The 22,362-nt window shown below is 36.4% G+C and overlaps 7 protein-coding genes across 8 annotated transcripts; 5 read left to right on the top strand and 2 right to left on the bottom strand.

Moving 5' to 3' along the window:
- The first annotated feature begins 58 nt into the window (after positions 1–58).
- Positions 59–4,134, top strand: LOC130494535 (protein ALP1-like). The gene is made up of 4 exons (XM_057005368.1): positions 59–98; positions 711–773; positions 1,180–1,228; positions 2,806–4,134. Exons 3-4 carry the CDS (start codon positions 1,217–1,219, stop codon positions 4,024–4,026), a joined length of 1,233 nt encoding a protein of 410 aa, XP_056861348.1. The 5' UTR covers positions 59–98; positions 711–773; positions 1,180–1,216; the 3' UTR covers positions 4,027–4,134.
- Positions 4,135–4,415: 281 nt separating this feature from the next.
- On the top strand, positions 4,416–5,150 carry LOC108859679 (UDP-glucose 6-dehydrogenase 3). Its single transcript, XM_018633587.2, is given in 2 exon segments — positions 4,416–4,764; positions 4,767–5,150. Coding segments are annotated over 2 exon segments (489 nt in total). The 5' UTR covers positions 4,416–4,541; the 3' UTR covers positions 5,033–5,150.
- Positions 5,151–9,275: 4,125 nt separating this feature from the next.
- LOC108846619 (uncharacterized) lies at positions 9,276–10,689 on the top strand. The gene has a single exon (XM_018619834.2). The coding sequence runs from the start codon at positions 9,598–9,600 to the stop codon at positions 10,687–10,689; it is 1,092 nt and encodes a 363-aa protein (XP_018475336.2). The 5' UTR covers positions 9,276–9,597.
- Positions 10,690–11,754: 1,065 nt separating this feature from the next.
- On the top strand, positions 11,755–14,854 carry LOC108847787 (probable galacturonosyltransferase 14). Its single transcript, XM_057005366.1, has 6 exons — positions 11,755–12,359; positions 12,727–12,782; positions 12,880–13,035; positions 13,174–13,764; positions 13,864–14,166; positions 14,262–14,854. Exons 1-6 carry the CDS (start codon positions 12,143–12,145, stop codon positions 14,541–14,543), a joined length of 1,605 nt encoding a protein of 534 aa, XP_056861346.1. The 5' UTR covers positions 11,755–12,142; the 3' UTR covers positions 14,544–14,854.
- Positions 14,855–15,214: 360 nt separating this feature from the next.
- LOC108845864 (membrane-anchored ubiquitin-fold protein 2) lies at positions 15,215–16,673 on the top strand. 2 transcript variants are annotated; one of them, XM_018619055.2, is made up of 4 exons: positions 15,215–15,428; positions 15,701–15,931; positions 16,110–16,274; positions 16,375–16,673. In XM_018619055.2, the coding sequence occupies exons 2-4, from the start codon at positions 15,796–15,798 to the stop codon at positions 16,455–16,457; spliced, it is 384 nt and encodes a 127-aa protein (XP_018474557.1). In that variant the 5' UTR covers positions 15,215–15,428; positions 15,701–15,795; the 3' UTR covers positions 16,458–16,673. The 2 variants fall into 2 exon arrangements, with proteins under 2 accessions (XP_018474557.1, XP_018474556.1); XM_018619054.2 differs by having other exon boundaries at positions 15,216–15,428; positions 16,372–16,673.
- Positions 16,674–17,079: 406 nt separating this feature from the next.
- Positions 17,080–19,245, bottom strand: LOC108844606 (EID1-like F-box protein 1). The gene is made up of 3 exons (XM_057005412.1): positions 18,941–19,245; positions 17,462–18,280; positions 17,080–17,372 (listed from the first exon to the last, which is right to left on the bottom strand). Exons 2-3 carry the CDS (start codon positions 18,234–18,236, stop codon positions 17,248–17,250), a joined length of 900 nt encoding a protein of 299 aa, XP_056861392.1. The 5' UTR covers positions 18,237–18,280; positions 18,941–19,245; the 3' UTR covers positions 17,080–17,247.
- A 459-nt stretch (positions 19,246–19,704) lies between these two features.
- LOC108845622 (uncharacterized) lies at positions 19,705–21,562 on the bottom strand. Its single transcript, XM_018618801.2, has 3 exons — positions 21,434–21,562; positions 21,228–21,277; positions 19,705–21,130 (listed from the first exon to the last, which is right to left on the bottom strand). Exon 3 carries the CDS (start codon positions 21,118–21,120, stop codon positions 19,705–19,707), a length of 1,416 nt encoding a protein of 471 aa, XP_018474303.1. The 5' UTR covers positions 21,121–21,130; positions 21,228–21,277; positions 21,434–21,562.
- Positions 21,563–22,362: the final 800 nt, after the last annotated feature.

Raw genomic sequence — 22,362 nt, 5'->3', positions numbered from 1 at the left:
ATCACGACAGATTGCCCTCAACCCTAAATTTTTTTCTTCGTTATCTTCTTCTCCTCAGATCTCTCCTTCTCTCAGTACTGCAAACAGCGATTGGAAAGGTCACCTCCCTCCCTCCCCCTCCCTCCCTCCCTCCCTCCCTCCCTCCCTCCCTCCCTCCCTCCCTCCCTCCCTCTCCTCCCTCCCCCTCCCTCCCTCCCTCCCTCCCTCCCTCCCTCCCTCCCTCCCTCCCTCCCTCCCTCCCTCCCTCCCTCCCTCCCTCCCTCCCTCCCTCCCTCCTCTCCCTCCCTCCTCCCTCCCCCTCCCTCCCTCCCTCCTCCCTCCCTCCCTCCCTCCCTCCCTCCCTCCCTCCCTCCCTCCCTCCCTCCCTCCCTCCCTCCCTCCCTCCCCCTCCCTCCCTCCCTCCCTCCCCCTCCCTCCTCCCTCCCTCCCTCCCTCCCTCCCTCCCTCCCTCCCTCCCTCCCTCCCTCCCTCCCTCCCTCCCTCCCTCCCTCCCTCCCTCTCCTCCCTCCCTCCCTCCCTCCCTCCCTCCCTCCCTCCCTCCCTCCCTCCCTCCCTCCCTCCCTCCCTCCTCCCTCCCTCCCTCCCTCCCTCCCTCCCTCCCTCCCTCCCTCCCTCCCTCCCTCCCTCCCTCCCTCCCTCCCTCCCTCCCTCCCTCGCAAAGGTCAGTTCTTCTTTTGTCTAACTTGTGTTCTGGTTTTTGTTTTTGTCAGTAGAAACACAAGGTTTCGATTCTGGGTTTCTTCAACTCCTTCCAGAAAACGAGAAGAGATTACGTAAGGATACCATCCTTGTGTATCTTATTTGAGTCTGTGACGTTTGTTTTATAGAGGTCTTGTGTATCTTATCTCAATAACTTAGCTTGTGAAGTCTGTGTGCTAGTTTGACTAGTGTTTTTTTATTGTGAGGTAACCATGGGAGGAATGTGTGTTCTGAATCAACGGTATCATTGGGTCAAATTTTAATTCATATAAAACTATGACCAGAGTTTCTTGCTTGTTTCAGTAAAAAAGAGAGTTTGCATTCTTTTTTTCTGGATTGGGTTTAGTAATTAATGAAAAAGAGGCAACTTTCTGGTAGCTTTCTTTGTCGATTAAAGGCTGTTTTTTTTTCAGAAAAATATGTCTTGTGGTTGAAGTGGTAATCGTAGCTTTATGTTAACATTTTGCTTTTTTTTTTCAGGTTTGGACATAAATCACAACTAGACAAGACAAGAAGAATGGCTGATGACGTAAGTGTTTTAGGCAGTTCTAGTTTCTTAGATGTTTTGTGATTGTTTTTTCTGCTAGTTTAGCTTGTTTGTCTATTGATGATGAGACTTGTTATTTAGAAATGGACCGATGAAGAAGTTAGGTATTTCTTTGCTCTTTATGCTGATGAGAAAAAGAAAGGGAACAGACCAAGGAGTGGCATAAATCTAGCTGGAAGAGAGTTCATCATAAATAAGTTTGAAGAGAAATTTGCTAAGAGATGGATATGGGACAGGTTTAAGAACAAGGTTGATATTAGTAGAAAAGCATATATCAAGTTCAAGAAGCTTACCCACAACAGAACCGGACTTGTATATGATGCTTTGGGAAGGTTGGCGATGTCGGAAGGTTGGTGGGATCAACGCATTGCGGTAAGTATAACTTTTATTTTTTTTCTTAAGTAATTATGATCTGTCTTTGTCGGATTATAATATCTGCTCTTGCTTTTGTTCTTGTGTGTTTCTGAATCAGAACATAAGTAGTAAAGAACTAACCTTTGAACAGATCTTTCTCATGCTTGTTGGGTTTTTGTGATTATAGTTTTGGATCGTGTCCGGTTTCATGAAAGGAATTTTCTGCATTTCTTAAACTAATTCTACTGGATTTTGAGTATCACACATATAAGATGTGACATTTTTTAATCTGCATAGCTTTTGCTGATATGTTCATATATCGTTTTAATATCTGCCATTATTTGATTGATCAAATATACTAAGCTTTTTTTTCTCTTGAACAGGAATGGCAAGGTGCAAGAAAGTATAAGATCAAAGTGCCTCCAAACATGGATGTATTTGAAGCAGAGTTTGGTGCTGTTACTGTAACTGGAGCAGAGGGATGGTGTGCTCAACAAGGAGAAGCTAGCTTAGATTCTAGAGTAGATGCAGAGAAGAATGATGAGTCTGATTCAGTTGACACTGATATGCCAGCACCAAGAGAAGGAACCAGTAGGGCTGGATCTTCAAAAAGAAAGCGTAAGGAATGTGATCAAGAGCCTTATGTTGTACGGAATGCAATTCTGGCTGAAAAAAATAAGATAGCTAAGGAGATGGTAGAGATAATGGCAGAGGATCGTGTGTTGTTGCAGGAGGATCGCAAATTCCGTATAGACTCAGTGTTGGAGATACTTAATAAGCTGCCTGGAGTGATAATGTGGTCACCATTTCACATTGGTGCACTTAACCATCTCAAAGCTGTTGAAGGAAACAGAATGGCTTTTATGTCTTTCTCTAGTGATGATGATAAAATTAGCTATCTTGAGAATATGATTGGAGTTAAGATGTATGAAGGATTGTAGTGTCTGTTTTAGTATCACTCTTTTTAGTAAGACTGTTTTAATATGACTCGGATTGTAGTGTTTCTTTTAAGCCAATGACTTTTGTTTCATTTCTTTTGTTATGACTCAGATTGTAGTATTTAAATGTGACTGCAAGTTGCTGTCTGCTGATGAAAATTGTAGCTAATGGTCACGTGTTGGCATGATTTCAGTTGTTTCAATCAGTTCTTTTTTAAATTGTAATCAGTTTCTTTAATCAGTTATATATGATTTAATGTTTTGCAGATGGTTAGGTGGTACTTGGATGATGATGATGATGATGATGATTATGAGGAAGAGCAGGAAGTTGATATGCTTAAGCCAGAAAGATTGCTTCATAGAACAGATCGAGGTGCTGGATGGCATCATGTTCAGCAGCTTATGCACGGGTCAGATCAACAGTGCTATGATATCCTTCGCATGCATCAGAGGACATTCCAAGCTTTGTGTAAGATGTTAGCAACGAGATATGGGTTAAAAGAGACGAACAATGTCTATATTGAAGAAGCGGTTGCAATGTTCCTTGAAGTGGTGGGTCAAGATAAGACAGTACGGGTTATTGCACAAATATATCAGCGTTCGTTGGATACAGTCAAAAGAAAACTTGGTGAAGTTTTGAGTGCTCTCTTGAAGTTTGCTGCAGATGCACTAAAACCAGAAGATGGTGAGTTCACAAGAGTATGTCCTGCTTTGGGAAATGATGATCGCTACTGGCCTTTTTTTAAAGATTGTATTGGAGCATTGGATGGAACTCATATCTCAGTTCGCCCTCCTAAGGGAAATGCAGAAGCATACAGGGGTAGAAAACATGTGCCAACCATGAATGTCCTTGCTATATGTAACTTCGATATGAAGTTCGTATATGCTTATGTGGGGGTACCGGGTAGAGCCCATGACACAAAGGTATTGACTTATTGTGCGAGGAATGAGCCATTTTTCCCACATCCGCCAAATGGAAAGTATTATGTGGTTGATGCTGGATATCCCACAAGAACAGGGTATCTTGGTCCGTATCGTAAGGTTCGGTATCATCTTGATCAGTTCAACAGAGGAGGACCACCAACGAACACTCGAGAGGTGTTCAACCGGAGACACTCAAGCTTACGATCAGTGATTGAGCGGACATTTGGAGTGTGGAAAGCAAAATGGAGAATTCTTGACCGTGGGCATCCTAAATATGGTTTGGTCAAATGGATGAAGCTAGTAACAGCAACAATGGCTCTACACAACTTCATACGTGATTCACATCGAGAAGATAATGATTTTGTGCATTGGCAGACAAGAGAAGAATATCATACTCATGGTGATAATGAAGTGGAAGATGAAGAAGAAGAAGAAGAAGAAGAAGAAGATGGTGATGGTTATGATGGACATATTCCATATAATCCGACTGGTGACAGAGCCATGGAAGATTTACGTGATCATATTACTAGTGAGTTGAGTAGAGGATATCGATTACCTTATTAGTTTATTTGATTTGAGTTTGTACTGATGTTTATTATTGATCTTAAAACATTTGACTTTTGTTTTTAAACATTTATTTATGTTTAGTTTGTTGATATAATTTTTTTACAAGATATGAATAAGTTGAAAATAAAAATCTTAAAATTATATTTTTGTAAAAAATAATCGCATTTAATAAGTTAAATGTAAATATGTGGTCGCTAGCGATGTCAAAACGAACAATGCAGCGACAACCGCTGCGATCAACCTCGCGACTTACAAACGAACAACTGAGCGACAACCGCTGCGATCAGTCGTGCGACCTGCAAACGAACAACATACAGCGACTCAAGTCGCTGACGCTGGTCGCTGACTCTGGTCGCTGACGCTAGCGACCTCGAAACGAACAGGGCCATATCCTCAACTTAGTCTACATCTGCGAATGCAACGGCTTGCCCGAAGTGGCAGAGTACTGGAAACAAGTCATCAAGATCAACGACTACCAGAAAACAAGATTCGTCAACCGCATCGTCTCCTCGATGTTCAACACGGTCTCCAACAAAAAGATCGCGGTTCTCGGTTTCGCCTTCAAGAAAGACACGGGAGACACGAGAGAGACACCAGCCATCGATGTCTGCAAAGGCCTTTTAGGGGACAAGGCTCGTATCAGCATCTACGACCCGCAAGTCACCGAAGAGCAGATCCAGAGAGACTTGACCATGAACAAATTCGACTGGGACCACCCGCTTCATCTCCAGCCGATGAGCCCACCACTGTGAAGCAAGTCTCGGTCGCTTGGGACGCGTACGCCGCGACCAAAGACGCTCATGGTATCTGCATTTTGACAGAGTGGGACGAGTTCAAGAAGCTGGATTACGAGAGGATCTTTGAGAACATGCAGAAGCCAGCTTTTGTTTTCGATGGGAGGAACGTGGTGGATGCTGAGAAACTGAGGAAGATTGGGTTTATTGTTTACTCCATTGGTAAGCCATTGGACCAGTGGCTCAAGGACATGCCTGCTCTTGCCTAAACCATACAGACAATCCTCTTCCTTAGCTTTTTATTTCATTTTTCTTCCCGGAATTATCGTGAACTTTACTATGTTTTGATCAATAAGTGTCCACCAGAGATTTTTAGGTTTGTTTTTTTTGCTGGTAATTATGTACCTTGGTTATTATCATATACTGTAAGATTTCAAGTATTATATCCTTAATATAAAAATTTCTCAAAAATCTGAATCATTTCTACTTGATTTATTATTTCAGAATATAATTTTGGAAAAATCTCTTAGATAACAAGACAATAATTTTATGACAAAAAATAGCGCATTGGAAAAATCTTCAAAATAACACATTAGTAAAATGACTATACTACATCTAACTCTAAATCATAATTACTAAATCTAAATTCTTCTTTTTTTTAAAAAAAAAAAATCCTATTTATTTATTTTTCCATTTATATATTATTTTGAACAAAAATATATTTTATTAATATAATAAAGTATCTCTATAATATTATTTAAGAAGTCAGTTTCTTACGTGTCGCGCTCACGTTAACTCTCACGGTGGTTGATTACAATGATATCCTTAATGAATCAAATATATATAATCTCTATAATATTATTTGAGAAGTCAGTTTCCTATGTGTCGCGCTCACGTTAACTTTCACGTGGTTGATTACAATGATACCCTTAATGAATCAAATATATATTTAATTATCATTATTATATGCCTGTTTTATTTTATTTTTCCTTTTTTATTTATGTTTCTTTTTTTATAAATAACCTATATATCTAAGAAAATTTAAAAATTAAAAAAAAAACGAAAAATCTCTATAATATTATTTGAGAAGTCAGTTTCCTATGTGTCGCGTTCACGTTAACTCTCACAGTGGTTGATTACATTGATACCCTTAATGAATCAAAAATATAATATTTAAATACTATAATTTATTTTTTATTTAAGTTCTTTTTGTAAAAATTTCCAAATAACATATATAATAAAAAGGAAATATTTATAAAGGCTATAAAGTGAATATAAAAACGAAAAAAATATTTATAAATAATATGATTCAATTAAAAAGGAAAGTTCACAAAATAGTAATATTGCATTAAAAATATTTTTAAAATAACATAAAATATACTAATAAAATACCTTTATATTTTTTCAAAGTAACGAATAATTTTTATGTATCTATCTATTTTTAGATGATTACATAAAATAATTAAATAACATAAACTGATATATATATATATGTATATATATATATATATATATATATATTGACTAAAGTCATTTATAATTAGTATTATTGAAATGCTATTTGTATTTCCTATATTTTGGTTACTATAATGTCTTTCAATTACAACAAAAATATCTATAAATTATATTTTACTTATATAATATGATTTCTCAGATGCAAACGCAATTTTTTTACTGCTTATTTTTAAGAGATATAACGAGAAATAAAAGTTAACAATAAACATCTTTTGATCAAATACTTATAAAATATTTTAAAATCACACTATATACTTTAACGAGGTGAATATATTATATTTTGTCATTATTCAAATTGTATGTTCTCTTAATAGTAAATTTTCTTTTAAATTCAATGTTTTTATATTTGTGTAACTTTTTAATATAACCATAATCAGAAGACATGAAATTAGTTAAAATTTATTAAAATATTTCTGTTATTATAAATATTGATATGAGTTCACGAGCTTCCAAAAAAAGTATGAGAAGTAACTTTCTATATGTCATCTTTTCTAATATATTTTTAAAATCAATATTTAATTTGATATATATTATGAAAATACATTCACATTTAAACGATAAATAAATTAATTTGACTTGACTTAATTATAATATAAGAAAATTATACTTCAGTTTGAATTTGAAAGAATATATAATAGTTAATATACTCACAACATGAGTTACTCGACTAATCCAACTTATATCTAAAATAATAGATTTAACTATAATAAGAAAATATAATTTTATAATAATAATAATTTGTTTTATAAATATAAATTATAGGATGACTCAAAACACATTAACAAATGAAAAAAAAATACTAACCAACTGTAACAATTTTTTTTTTTGTAAAATTTATATATATGCATGAGATTTCAGAATATTATCGTTATATTTATTTACATAATTTTGGTTCAAACACTTTAGTTTATTTTTTATTTCAGTATAAGCACAATATATCTTAAGTTATACATAATCTTCCTAAAATACAATTACATATTTAAGACAACAACCAACCAAAATCTTAACAAGAAAATTAATCCAAAGTTTGATATATTTAGAATAAAAAAAATATTATAGTTGAATTCAGAGAAATGGATGTAATCCAATATACCCAAATATAATTAAATCGACTGTAAAAAAAATAAAACCGACTAGATATAATATATCTAAAATCATATGTTTAATTAAATAATACAATATTATTAATATAAGTTAATTTAAAATTAAAAGTAAACAACAATCAGTTATTATATTATATCTACTTTATAAATATTTATACCCGTGCATGGGCACGGAAAAATCACCTAGTTATTATTAAATATTTATTTTATCTTATTTTTCCTTTTTATTTAGGGTTTCCTTTTACTTTTTAGTCAGTTTCTTACGTGTCGCGCTCACGTTAACTCTCACGGTGGTTGATTACAATGATATCCTTAATGAATCAAATATATCTAATTATTATTAAATATTTATTTTATCTTATTTTTCCTTTTTTATTTAGGGTTTCCTTTTACTTTTTTTTTCAAATAACTTATATAAAAGAAAAATTTAAATTTTAAAAACGAAAATATATAGTGTAATCCATAATAAGGAAATTTTACAAAATAATCTTGATTTTAAATGAAAGAAACAAATTCCCCTTTTAAAACATAACCTTAAACAACATAATATATATTTAAAAGTATGAAGCATTTTATCTAAATCAATCTATATCTCAAATTATTAAAAAATAATTTAAATAACATAAATAATGATATTAAGATATCTTTAGTGAACAAAATTTAATGTAATCTTCTTTTTATGTTCCCTTTTATAATCTTCAAATAACATATATGATAAAGTGAATATTTATAAAACTTAAAACGAAAATATTTTTAAATAGAATGTGATTTTATGAAAAAGGAAAACTTTAGAAAATAATCTTGATATGATAGTAAATAATTAATCTTTCTTTTTAGAATGTATCATTTATGTTTTTATGAATTTTTGTACATATAATTACTTTATTTTGTTAATTTTATTTTTGAAAATTAACATATATTAAATTACTAATTCCTATAAAATTAACATTTTCTTAGAGCTATTTACAACTAGAAAATTATAAATATATATACACATCTAAGATGAAAACCAAACAAATGCAATGAATACAATTAATATGATTTGGTTGAAATATATTAGAAATAATTATACTTGAATTTGATTCATATGTGACTCGAAATACCAATAAATGAGTAATTAAACCAATCCAATTTTTTTACAAAAAGTCAAACAGTAAACAAAAATAATATATTTTCACTTATAGTGATTTTTATATATATAAATTATAGAACGACTCAACATATTACTAAATAAATATGAAATTCTCAAATAATTTTATAAATATATTGACCAACTGTTGCAATTAAGTATCATTGTTATATTTATTTATGTAACTTTGAATTGATCGACACTTTCAGTTTATTTTTACTATTTAATTATCAAAACAACATATACATTAAATTATACATAATCTTATTAAATATATATATATATATATATATATATATATATAAATCAAAGATAAGAATCAAACTACATGAAATTTTTTAAATTAATCAAAATTTTAATTTGTATTACAAAAATATCTTAGTTGAATTGAAACAGTAAATGTTATATGATATATCCAAATAATAACCAAACAATCGAGATATTATATATCCAAAATTATAAATTTAATTAAAATAACATAATGTTACATAAAATAAACCATGCATATTGATTATAATATAAATAACAAAATAGTTAAAATTTTTAAAATTAATAAATTATAATAATGTAAATAAATTATTATAATATATTTACTTTATAAGTATTTAATTATACCCGTGCATGACCACGGAAAAATCACTTAGTTTATCTATATTTTCCATATGCATTGAAAATTTTTTATCAAAAAATATTAGTGATTGTTAAAGACGAGTCTCTCTGATTGGTTGCAGCTGCTTGCCACGCGTCGAACCTTCCGTTACAAACGAAAGTCTCGCTTCCTCTGTTCTTGGAGGAGCCATCTTTCTTGTTCGTTGGCTCAGTGCTTATATCTTCTCCATTTTTCTCTGTTTCCATTCCTCTCGCTGACACTCGTTCTACAGAAAAAGTCACAGAAACTCAAAAGATCTTTCTTTCTCATCGTATCACATCTCTTCGATAGCGTTCAAGCCTCTCCCTTCTTCTTCTTTACTTCTCCTGTGATGTTTTGGTCTTGCGTTTGTTGCCTCCTCCTACTCCTCTACATCATCTACCTCATCTTCTCCTTCTTCTTCTACTTCACTCAAGTTCCCCATGTTCTCCGCGCCTGATGGAAGAACAGCATCAACATCTCGCTAAACCCATCATCGGCGGTGGTGGTCTACAACCTCTCAACAACACTCATTCACCTGAAGAAGAGGAACCAATGCACCGAAAGCGAGATCTTTCTTGCTACTACGGCCTAAGGCAAAACCCTAAGAAGACAACCCATAAGTCTTTCGAGTTAGGATCTTCTTCGGAACCGAGGAAGAAGATCTTGTTCCGATGCGGAGAGTGTGGGAAAGGGTTCCGTTACGAGAAGTGTCTATCGAATCATCAAGCGGGGGTGCATCTATCGACGATCCAGAGGGTTTGTGAAGAGTCGATCAAGAGTCTGTGTAGTGGATTCAGTCGTGTGAGGAAGAAGAAGAGATCGAGAGTTGTCAGGTACAGGAGGAAGACTTCGTTTACTACGTTTCTTGAACCGTCCTCTGTTTTTGATGATGGGGATGGTGATGAAGAGCTAGAAGTGGCGGAGTGTTTGATTCTGTTGTCTAAGAGTAGTCCTAAGATTGTAGTAGACGGAGGAGGGAAGCTTGTTGGTGAAGCAATGGAGGCTGTTCCTGAAAGGCTTAACGGTTTCTTGAGCTACAAGAAAGTGAGAAATGAGCAAAAGGTTCTGGAAGAAGGGGACAGTAACAAGATCGATCAACAGAAACAGAGAAGAGCTTGTGGATTTGACTCTGGGATAAGACGTTTCTTGGGGCACAAGGATGAGTTCCATCAGTGGAAACTGCCAACAAGATCCTGTGACTTTGAATCCGGGTTTTACAGAGCTGAGCTTGGAGCAGGAGCAGGAGCTATGGAATGTTCTGTTTCTGATGATGAGATTGTTACTGAATCTGGTGGTAAAGGCGATGATGTGCATCAGTGCAAGTTGTGCAACAAGATCTTCTCGTCTTACCAAGCTCTTGGTGGTCACATGACGTCTCATAGGATGATCAAAAGTAAGAGCAAGAAGAGCTGCAGAGAGGAATCAATAGATAGAGACTGTGAGGATGATGAGTCTGTGAAGAAAGAGAAGAAGATGCATCGCAAACTGTTCAAGGAAGGTTCATGTTTTAGGTTTCAGAGTAAGTGTCAAGGACGGTTCAGGCTCTAAACAGAGGATGATGAGGGTTTGGGGCTTCTCAGTGCTGGAATCGAGTTATACTGAAACTCTGTTTTTGAAGATGTGAAGAGTTTGATAGTCAAAAATTTTAGACTTTTTTTTTTGCTCTGTTCATTTAGATGAGAAAGAAAAAACATTTACTATCAGTTTCATAAATTTCTAGTAAAGTTTGAATCTTTTACATTCTGAATCGGAGTTGTACATAATGTGATAGTGAAGTTCGAGACTTTTTGCTCTGTTTCCGTTGCAGAGTTTTCCCTCTGTTTTTTTCGAGGAAACTGTTATATTCTTCCCTCGTTTCTTTAACTCGTGTTTGGTTCCGGTTCGAGTCAATTTTTGTGGATTTGAAAAGTCATTAATGGAATGTGTCGGTTGGGTCTATGATATTCAACAAAACTTTTGAGCACATAAATGAAATTAAATAACTACTTTTTTTTGTAATATGTTAAACGAAAACGACAAAGAGAATTGTACGTCATTCTTGTAATTAATTTGAAAAAGTCCATGTGGTGAAAGTGAAACTGGACCTACCAGGTGAAAAATAACATCACATCATTATGTAATTCACTCAGTTTTCATGTGGACAACGCCAATTTACTGTGTTCTGGTTTTCTTCTCTGCTTTAATAATGTAAACGATTAGGAATCTTATATAAGTAAGTAGCATAGAATAAAGATTAACACGTCTAATGTTGATATAATGTTAGACCTTTAAAAGATGGAGTAAATGTCTGTCTTATTTATGTGGTTTGTCAATTTTCATTAATGTCTTTGATTATAATTAGTTTTATATCAATCATTTAAGAGGAGGAGGAAGAAAAGAAAGATGAAAAAGCAAAACTCTTGGCTTAGCCATGAAAATAGGTGGATGCATAATTTTAGCACTCTATAAAACCCCAAGGCCTAAACTCAAGGTCAAGACACCAATATTCAATTAGTAGTAGTATAATTTTAGATCTCTTTAATAAACTACAATTTTTTTTTGGGGAATTTTTTTTTTTTTTTTTTTAAATGTTTTTGTTTTAATATGTTTTAGATCCACCGGCAAAATCACTGAGAGAGAACAAAAGCTCCATATTCCTCCCTCTCGTTTCTTTCTATTCTCTTCTTCTTCCTCCTCCTCTGCTATTTGATTTCGAAATCTCGATCTCCGCGAACGTCTGCTCAAGACGTGAATTTGAGGCAAACCCGTTTCGATTCACGTATTCAATTTGATAAAAAACAAGGCGGGAATCTCTAATTTTGGAGACTCATCCACTGGTGTCTCGGAAACCCCAATGCGGTCTACGAGAAGACCACAAGGAATCAGAAGAAGAAGAAGAAGAATATCAACAAGCAACCAATCAGAGACGTGCTTGGATCGGAGAGGAGGAGGTGGGAATCTGATCGGATCTGATGTTGGGATTGGGATTATTGTCAGGAGGAAGTAGGGTTAGGGAGAAAGGATGCAGCTTCAGATATCGCCTAGCATGAGAAGCATCACGATTTCGAGCAGTAATGAGTTTACTGACTTGATGAAGATCAAACTCGCAGCTACGACTCGTCACATCTCTTCCCGAACTCTCTTCCACACCATTCTCATCCTCGCTTTCTTGTTGCCCTTTGTCTTCATCCTCACCGCTCTTGTTACCCTCGAAGGTCTCAACAACTGCTCCTCCATTGGTAATTTTTTTTTAAAATCATCTCTTTTTGTTAGTACTGTATCTCTCTGCGCATTTGGTTCTGATTGGGATCTGGATTAGATTGTGTAATGATTTGTAGGATCTTACTTAGCAGCTGGATCTGACGCACAAGTTTGCATCTTTTTTTTTTGAATGTGGAGCTATAGATTCTTCTTCTGCATTACTAGTTTTGAACCAAAATGAATGACTCTTTAGGGTATTTTCCCTTTTACATTTATCTATATGTCCTGCTGATTGACTTATCTTGGTTCTATACTCCTTTATGGGATTGAGCTTGGTGCTCGTTTCAACTGACTCTGCCCAGTCAGTTCCTTTGAGATGATCTCATTAAAGTTTCTTATTTTCAGATTGTTTAGGGAGGCGGTTAGGTCCACGTTTTCTTGGTAGAGTAGATGATTCAGAGGTGAGTGTATGCTTTCTTTAATTTTTTTTTTTTCTTTTTAGTATCTTTTCAATAATAGTTTTTTTGTTTTCCGCTTCATGTTTTCTCTTTGTTGCAGAGACTAGCTAGAGACTTTTATAATATTCTAAACGAAGTAAGCACTCAAGAGATTCCAGATGGTTTGAAGCTTCCAGATTCTTTTAATCACCTTCTTTCAGATATGAAGAATAACCACTATGATGCAAAAACATTTGCTCTTGTGCTCCGAGCCATGGTACGCTTTGTTGTTCTAGTCTGTGAATATGTCTGTGATCCTATACTAATTGTTACTTCTTGTTCTCTCTAAACTGAGCTATACAAAATTGGAATGTTGTCTTTTTTATGTGATTTGTTTATGTCTGTCTTGAAACAGATGGAGAAGTTTGAGCGGGATATTAGAGAATCTAAATTCGCAGAACTCATGAACAAGCACTTTGCAGCGAGTTCCATCCCCAAAGGCATTCACTGTCTCTCTCTAAGACTGACTGATGAATACTCCTCCAACGCTCATGCTCGTAGACAGCTTCCTTCACCAGAGCTTCTCCCTGTTCTCTCAGACAACGCTTTCCACCATTTTATTCTGGCCACGGACAATATCCTGGCTGCATCGGTTGTGGTCTCATCCGCTGTTCAGTCATCTTCGAAACCGGAGAAAATCGTCTTCCACATCATCACAGACAAGAAAACCTACGCGGGTATGCATTCGTGGTTCGCTCTCAACTCCGTTGCACCTGCTATCGTGGAGGTTAAAGGTGTTCATCAGTTTGACTGGCTGACGAGAGAGAATGTTCCGGTTCTGGAAGCTGTGGAAAGCCATAACGGTGTCAGGGACTATTACCATGGGAATCATGTCGCTGGTGCAAACCTCACCGAAACAACTCCCAGAAGGTTTGCTTCGAAGCTGCAGTCTAGAAGTCCCAAATACATATCTTTGCTCAATCATCTTAGAATATATATACCGGAGGTGAAGAATCTTATATCTCTCCCTTGTTTCAATTTTTCAATTGTGATTCATTCATATGCTAATTTCCTCTCTCTTTTTTTTTTTGTTTTGGAATTTTAGCTTTTCCCGAACTTGGACAAGGTGGTGTTCTTAGACGATGATATAGTTGTCCAGAGAGACTTGGCTCCACTTTGGGATATTGACCTTGGTGGTAAGGTCAACGGAGCGGTGGAAACTTGCAGGGGTGATGATGAATGGGTGATGTCAAAGCGTTTAAGGAACTACTTCAATTTCTCTCACCCTCTCATTGCAAAGCATTTGGATCCTGAAGAATGCGCTTGGGCATATGGTATGAATGTCTTCGATCTACAAGCTTGGAGAAAGACAGATATCAGAGAAACGTATCACTCTTGGCTTAGAGAGGTAAAGCAGCATACAGTCTACTCTTTCCATCTATTTCTTTAGCCAGAGTCTCTCAAGTTATTATATCTCTCACTCTCCTACTACTCTTTGATCAGAATCTGAAGTCGAATCTGACGATGTGGAAGCTCGGAACCTTGCCTCCAGCACTTATTGCTTTTAAAGGTCATGTTCACATATTAGACCCGTCATGGCATATGCTTGGGTTAGGCTATCAGAAGAACACCAACACAGAGAATGTAAGGAAAGCTGCAGTGATCCACTACAATGGGCAGTCAAAGCCATGGCTGGAGATTGGTTTCGAGCATCTCAGGCCGTTCTGGACAAAATACGTCAACTGCTCCAATGATTTCATCAAGAACTGTCACATCTTGGAGTAGCAGCAAAAACGAAAACTTTTCAGATGATATTGAAGGTACTGCAGGGTGTAAAAGACAAGAGGAAAGAAAGGTATTAGGAAGTAAAAGAGAAGAGAGAAAGAAAACACAGAGCACTGCAGGTTTTACTCACTATATAAAGAAAGATTCAGAAATTTTTAGTTTGCCAACCATATATACACATAAGGAAGTTGTTGCAGCGAAGGGGAAGCTGCTAGAGATAAGTGAAAGTTAAAAAGATTCATTCTTTCTGTAAAATAGAAGGTACCCTTTTTGATAATTCTTTTGGTTTTGATTAATCCGATTCTTGAATCTCTTATATGATTAGAGAAAGATTGGAACTTTAGTAAATTTTCTTTTGGTGAGTTATTTGTCTAATGATGATCAAAAAGGCCAGTTGTTATTTGACAATTGAAGAACAGTTATATACACATTTTCTCCACGTTTTCTTATTACATCATTTGGGTTTTTACAATCTCTCTAGACTTAATGATTTTCGCTTTAGAAATGTACTGTGATTTGTGATGTAATCTGTTGTTGAGCTGACGTTGGTGATTAAAAAAAAGGTCTTACATGTAAAAAAATATTAATTTTTTTGATTAAATTAAGAAGGAGATGATATGTACAGTGCATTTCGGATCTTTGATAACAATTAAAAACAAAAAAGAATGTTAAAAAAGGGTAGAGGCATTTTCATTGGCGTATATAGAATGGGAAGAGAAGGACAGAGAGGAAGAATGGAACATTTGGCTTCTATTGATTGATTTATCAATCAACTCTTCTTCTAAGATCTCGTACCCCTCTCTCTCTTCTTCTTCTCTCTGTTCGAGTCTGTGATGTTGTGAGGTCTTCGTATCATCAAACTTAGATCAGCTGCGATCCCACCAAGTAAGAAAGTTAGGTCTTTTATCTTCATTTCTGACTCTGTTTCGTGTTCAATCGATTAACCCAAATAGCTAGTCTTTGTTTGGGGGTTGGTTTAAAGATTGTGTTTTTATTGGTAAACTTCAGTTGTTGATTGATTTCGTGGAGAAAATATGATTCATGATTATATCTTCAGTCAAATGCATTTTATATTCAGTTACGCCATTCAAGATCATTCATAAATCCATCAGCTTTAAGCTTTCAATGAAGCTTAAAAACATTGTTCCCTTTTGCAGAAAGCAAAGAAGCAAAAGGAGGTATATAGACTTTTTCTTGCCCTTGTTAAGTCATTTGGTGAGAGGAGAGATTGGCTCTTTGGAGATATATATACATGGCAGAGGTGAAGAAGGATCACTTAGAGATTAAGTTCCGTCTAAACGATGGTTCAGATATCGGTCCTAAATCGTTTCCAGATGCTACAACCGTTGCTGCATTGAAAGAAACTGTGGTTGCTCAATGGCCTCGAGGTTTAGTGCCTTTACTTTGTTTTACATCTTATGCAGAAAAGTTTTAAGACTTTAGGAATTGCATTGTAAAGATTTCATCTTATGAAGAACATAATAACCTACTCTGTTTGTGAATCTCATTCAGTATGGATTTTTTATTTTTTTAGATGATTTTGCTTTGGTTGTATGATTGAAGCAGAGAAGGAGAATGGGCCAAAGACAGTGAAAGATGTGAAACTGATAAGCGCGGGTAGAATATTGGAGAACAACAAGACGGTTGGAGACTGCAGGAGTCCTGTCTCCAATCTCTCAGATGCTGTCACCACTATGCATGTCCTCATTCAACCTCAGCTTACTGAAAAAGGTAAAAAAGACTTTGACATCTTCTTACATCTTTTCAAAATGTAATGTATTTGTATGAGAGGATCTAATGTTATGTTTGTTCTGCTAATGTTTTGTAGCAGAAAAGAAGAAGAAGAAGAAGAAGCCTAAAGGTGATCTGAACCAGAACAAATGTGTCTGCTTATGTTTTGGACGCCGGTTATGAAAGAAGACCGAGTAGAGTTCAAAGCTTTGGCAGATTCACATTCTCTTCTTCAGTCTCTTTGTGTGCGTGTGTGTGGCGGCAACATTGGCTTTTTGGTCGCTTGAGATTTGGTTTCTAATGTAATTCTGATTCTTAACACAGTGGAATCATAGATAACATTTCAAATTTGCAGACTAGAGTGAATCTTTAAGAAATTTTACAGTGGTTTTATGAAAACAGGATGAATCAATCATTCAATTTCCCTCTTCATCACTCAAAAGATTAATCTTTAAATAAATAAATGCGCAGACATGTTCCTAAGTAACTATTGTGCTAGGCTAGCCTTGTCAAGCGTGTGAATACAAGCAAGATAAAGAGCTCGCTGAAGCTATCGATAGGAGATTTCAAGAATGAAGATAGCATTCTGATCGATACAGAGGTCACACACAGTGGCCAGTAAACCTCAGCAAAAGCTCATATTCAGTAAGATTAAAAGATTCGAGTCAGAAACAGCAGATGCTGAGACAGTAACAAGAGGTTCTCTCAAAACAGAGCAACTGAAAAAGAAAAAAAGACACCACCTTTTGAAGCCAAAGAAGTTTCAGACATTAGTACACAACTTCTAGTGAGTTTGAGTTGCTTGCGACAGAACACAATGATAACATTCATCTCAATGCGAGTTAAAAAAAATCATAACCAGAGATTATGGTAACCGTTGATCATAACCTGACTGTAAATGAATGAATCTCTGAGGATGCAAATATAGTTAGTAAGAATCACACAAAACAACAACAAATTTACAGACGGTTTTTCACACATCAATGTCACATTGATTCGAAATGGTCAGCCGTTTTTGAGGAGAAGGTCCACCATTCTCACTTCCACCCAATAAAGAATGTCTCCTTTTCAATCCATTCTCTTTACCCAAGCAATTGTCTGCACACACACACACACACAAAGGAACAAATGTTTGCTCTTGTCAGGTCACAGAAGCATGTCTTGTTACATAATAAATGTAAGATTACCTTGTTTCTTCTCTGTGTGATTGCTATCTTCACTTGGAACCGCCTCCTCAGAATCAGACAAAGGAGCCAGAGTGCAGATACCAACCAAATGTCCATTAAGGCAAACGAAATACTCAATGCAGTCCTCATAAGCTTCCAAACGAACGCAAGCACTCTGGGGTATGATCTTAGCTTGGAGCATGCTCCACAGTTTAGCTTTGCAGTACGGACAAACCTCAGAGGGATGAAACGGAACCGCCTTGTTAATGATAACTTTCCTGACTCTAGACGTTGGGAACGACTTGAAAATCCCACGGAACAAACCCACGTCTCCTTCTTCTCCTTGATCAAGATGCTCGCACGGATCACTAACGTAGAGAACATCAGTTCTACACTGAGGCGGCAGTAGGCTTCTCCCTAATGTTCTCGAGAATCTTGTTCTGTAAACGAAGTGGCCAGGGATTTGAACGGTGCTGTTGAAAAGACCGCCTTGTGTGCATCCTGAGCAGTAGATGAGAAGCTTCCCTAGGGCTCTCCAGTTGCCGTCGATGCAGTGGCTACCGCTGGACTGCAGATCAAGCATCATTCTTGGCGCGCGAGTCTTGCAGAACTCTTTCCATAGGACACGTTTGGCGAAATCGTCGAACCATTTGCACACGCAGGAGAGTGTTGCGACTAGTTTAGGGTTCCAGTTCAAATGCTGGAAGACTAGTAACAGCACGTCTTCGCTTAGATGGCCTCTCGTGCACTGGCAGGTCGGGGAGTGTGTGCAGCGATACTGCTTTGGTAAAATCATTCTCTCTCTCTCTCCGTTTCAATCACACAAAGAGGAGCTTCCAACTGCAATAGTAAGAAAACAACAGATCCATCAGCTCTCTAGTTTTAACAAAATGGTTTGTGCATATATATACATGATATGATTCAAGACAAGGCCTCACAAAAAAAAAACCAAAACAGTTAAAGAGAAAATGAACCAACCACACAAGAGTCTCAAGGGCACACTCCTTTGTAATCTCTAAGAGAAAGAAGAGGATTCAATACTTGTTCATTCAGTGATCTCTAAACCATTACTTCTTCTAATCAAATAAAACTCAATATTACTCCATTCTCAAGGGCAAGGCTAAACTCAATACATACAAGCAATGAAACAAAAGAAGTAATTAAAAACAAGGCCTCAAGGGAACAGCTTTCTCACTCCTATGTAGTCTCTCTCTTTCTCTGTACACCCAAAAAAATGATTCTAAGAGAAGTTTCAGAATCAATAGTTCTGATCTCTAGCCATCATCACTTCACTTGTCATCAAACAAAAAATCAATACTTGTTCATTCTCAAGGCTTTTTTAAATCATCTACAAACCAATAACAACAAACAGCCCAAGACCTTGAAGAATAAACACTCTACAATGTAACTCAGATCTATAAGAGCTAAAAACTCAGATTGAAACCATCTTCTGCTAACCATTTCTAGATCTTAGAAAAGGAGTAAAGGAACGAACTTTACCAGAATAAAACTCGTGGATACTTCAACAAAACATCAAACTTGGCTTTCTGCTCAAATCCCAGCAGAAAAAACCGCAAAACTAGAACTCAGATTCCACCAGAAGAGAGTTTCGATGGGAAGCAGCAAACGAATGAGGAAGAAACCTCGAAGACTCCGAAAACAAAAACTCAGATTCCAGAACAACAAGGAAGGAAGGAAACAAACGAACGATTCTTCGCTGATAAAGAGGAAAGAAATCTCAAAGCTTTTTTTTTTTGTTTACTCCAATTCCATGTAGCTCTCTCTCTCTCTCTCTCTCTCTCTCTCTCTCTCTCTCAAGGAAGAAGATAATATTTTAAGTCCTGGAATGGGTATTGCGACAGGCTGTGACAGAAGTAAACGATAATAGCCACTTAAGATACGACACGTCGGATAAAGAATCTGGGATGGTCAATGGCTTTTAAAGTACGGCGTGGCGTGGGGCCTGTCGGGGGATTTTAATGTTTTCTTTTCCAGGTCCCTTGTTTTTATGTAAACTCACAGATGTGTAGTACCCATAGTTACAAAACTTTAAAACATAACCTTTCTTAATCTTTTTATGTATTACAATCACATCCTGAACAGGATACCTCTCAGAAACTGTAGAGTTTTATGCGAGTGATTGATTATTACACTCTTATACATCTCTCTACATATGTTTTACAATTTATATACAGAAACACTGGTGATAAAATAAAGAAAAATAATATTTAGTTTAGAGAAGAATTAATGATGTTTGTTGTGTGTTACGTTGTTGTTGTTGCTGGAGAAGAGTTTCTTTCTTGGAGAGATATGACAGACTCAAAAGCACCCACTAAGGCCTTAACTTTGCTCTTGCGAGTCTCCACGAGCTTGTTAGCTGTTTCCTCTATCACATTGTTGAACAACAACGCTCTTGAATCACAACTCTTCTTCTTCTCTGTGTCTTCTTGGTGTTTCAAAACAACTTCCAATGGTTTAGGTTTGGGTTTGTGTTGCTCTTCTTCCTTGTCGTCTCTGAAGTTTGTTTCTTTGGTCTTTAAACTTCTCTGACTTGAGGCTTTTGTGGATGATGTGTCTGCTCCGGCGGCGACGATTTTTCCTCTCTTGAACTTGAGTTTTCTTGGACTGTTGTTGTCTTGTGATCCAACAACGCCCAAGACCTTTCCTCTTTTAAATCTCATCAGTCTCATGGACTTGTCATTTAAAGGGGATTCTGTTGACAGGGGTTTGATTTTTACTTGCCTTGTTGTCTTCTCATTCTCAATAGCTTGAGGAGATTCATCATTAGCTTCATCTACCTCTTCTTGAGGAGATTCATGTAGACACTCTTCACTCTTTGGATCATCAGTAGGCGGATCCATGACACACCTTTGGTTCTGATCAGAAGCAAAAGTCTCATACCCTGTGTTCATCTTAATAACATACATAGTCTTCTCCTCAACCAAGTCTTTACACTTGTCATCATCATCATCCACCATCTTCCGAGTTTGCTTACTACTCAAGCTATTCCCCTCCTTCTTTGTCTTCTTCAAGCTTCGAGAACACCGTTTCGAAGACACTGCAGCAACTCTCAAAGGCGCAGCTACTTTCTTTGGTTCCGAAGCTTCGGTTCCTCCACTAATAATCTTCTTCCTATTCACGGTACTGCGTCTAAGAGCCATAGCCGCCGTCTGAGCAACAGACTTCAGCTTCAAAGCGGTGACACGCTTGTCATGCTCAACCATCTCCAACGCTCTTCTCCTTGACACAACAACCGTTTTTTTGAAAGAGTGTGACTGTGAACCCGTCTTCTTCCTCTTAGAATCTGACAAAGACGACACAACAGCCTTCTTCTTAACATCACAAACTCTGCTCACCTCACATCCACCATCAGAACCAAAAGAATTGGTTAATAATGCCTTCTTCTTCTTCTTCCTCAGAGGTGAATCAACAAAGCTTAGAGTTCCAGAGAAGCTTCTGTTGACCCTTTTGAGAGGTGAGAAGACTCTTCTAGGCTTCTTGTCTTCTTGTCTTCCACCGTACTTGCATGCATCGTGACAAGAACCGGTGGGAGACCTGAGGTAGTTAGGGAGAAGCGTCTCTTCGGTGTATAAGAAACTCAGCTTTCTAGTGGAAATCCTTCTCCATGATCTGTTTACATCCGGTGAATCAGGCAAACAACGTACTGTCTCCTCAGCCATTGATAATCAGCTATAGAGAGATTCAAAGGATCATAGAGATGTTATTAGGAACAATTAAAAAAACAAAAAAAAAGAATGGTGATTCAGGAAATTAATAGGACGCTAACCTTTTGGTGTTGCTCTTAATTACACATTTAGGCTATAGAAGATTATCTACCTGAAAAAGATACAATCATAATTAGCTAAGAACATGAATCAATCCACTGAACACAAGAACCTAATAGCCATCATCATCATCAGTATATACTGAAATAACATTTTGATTTATTCGAAATACAAGAGATATTGAATGATTAATCATTTTTTAAATCACCTTTTTTGTTTCTGCAGGATGTAAAAGACAGACATTTTGATTCTTGCTCTCATGTTTCTATTTCATAACCACCACCACCAACGGAGAGAACAAATCTGTTTGTTTTGTTTCTTTGCGTTTCATTCAAAAATAGTCAAGTTTGAAAATACTCCGACACGTGGTTACACTTATATAGCTGTGGACCTGTGGTGTACGTGTGACCACTTTAATGGGCCTAATTTATTGGGCTTACGTGACCCTTCACCGTCATGTATAGATTTTTTCGTGTATGAATTCGGAAATCACTGTATGTAGGATCATAAAAGTTGGGCCCAAGGACCAACGCCCAACTACGTTTGATCCCTATCTTTGTATTAAAAAAAAACATCCTTTCGTGAGAAAGTCTAAACGGCGTCGTATAAAACCTGTGTTTGATAATTTGAAAGAACGTTGTATTACATTAATTTCTACGATTATATATAATAATAATACTTTAGACATGAATTGATATGTTCTGGATTTAAAATTAAGAATACTTTTGTCAGCTCAACAGCCTTTACTGAATTTTTTTTCTTTCTCTCCTTTTTAATCTCTGAATTCGGAATTTTCTTAAAGCTGTGTAAACGTTTTAAGCTCTCTTAACATCTCAACTCGTTCAATACTATGAAATACGACATTTTAAATTACTTTTAAAGAGAAGCTAGATACACAGAAAATTCGCAACTTCGTTGCAATAAAGATTAGGCGTGTTCTTTTCATGAACGCGGGGCGTTACCGGGTGCGTCAGAAAATATAAAAAAAATAAAAAAACACGTCAGCAACAGGTTACAAGAAAGAGTTAAAAGACAATAACAATTGACGCAAGCTACACATCAACGCACGAGTTTAAGACGCTGCTAAATACGGCGACGATGAAAACACGGAAAAAACGAGTGCGGCAGTCGCCGGCG

Source organism: Raphanus sativus, chromosome 3 (genome assembly GCF_000801105.2).
Source record: "Raphanus sativus cultivar WK10039 chromosome 3, ASM80110v3, whole genome shotgun sequence".
In the NCBI taxonomy this organism is placed as follows: Eukaryota; Viridiplantae; Streptophyta; class Magnoliopsida; order Brassicales; family Brassicaceae; genus Raphanus; species Raphanus sativus.
Note: the sequence above shows the minus strand (reverse complement) of the source record. Positions and strands in the feature narration are given on the sequence as shown.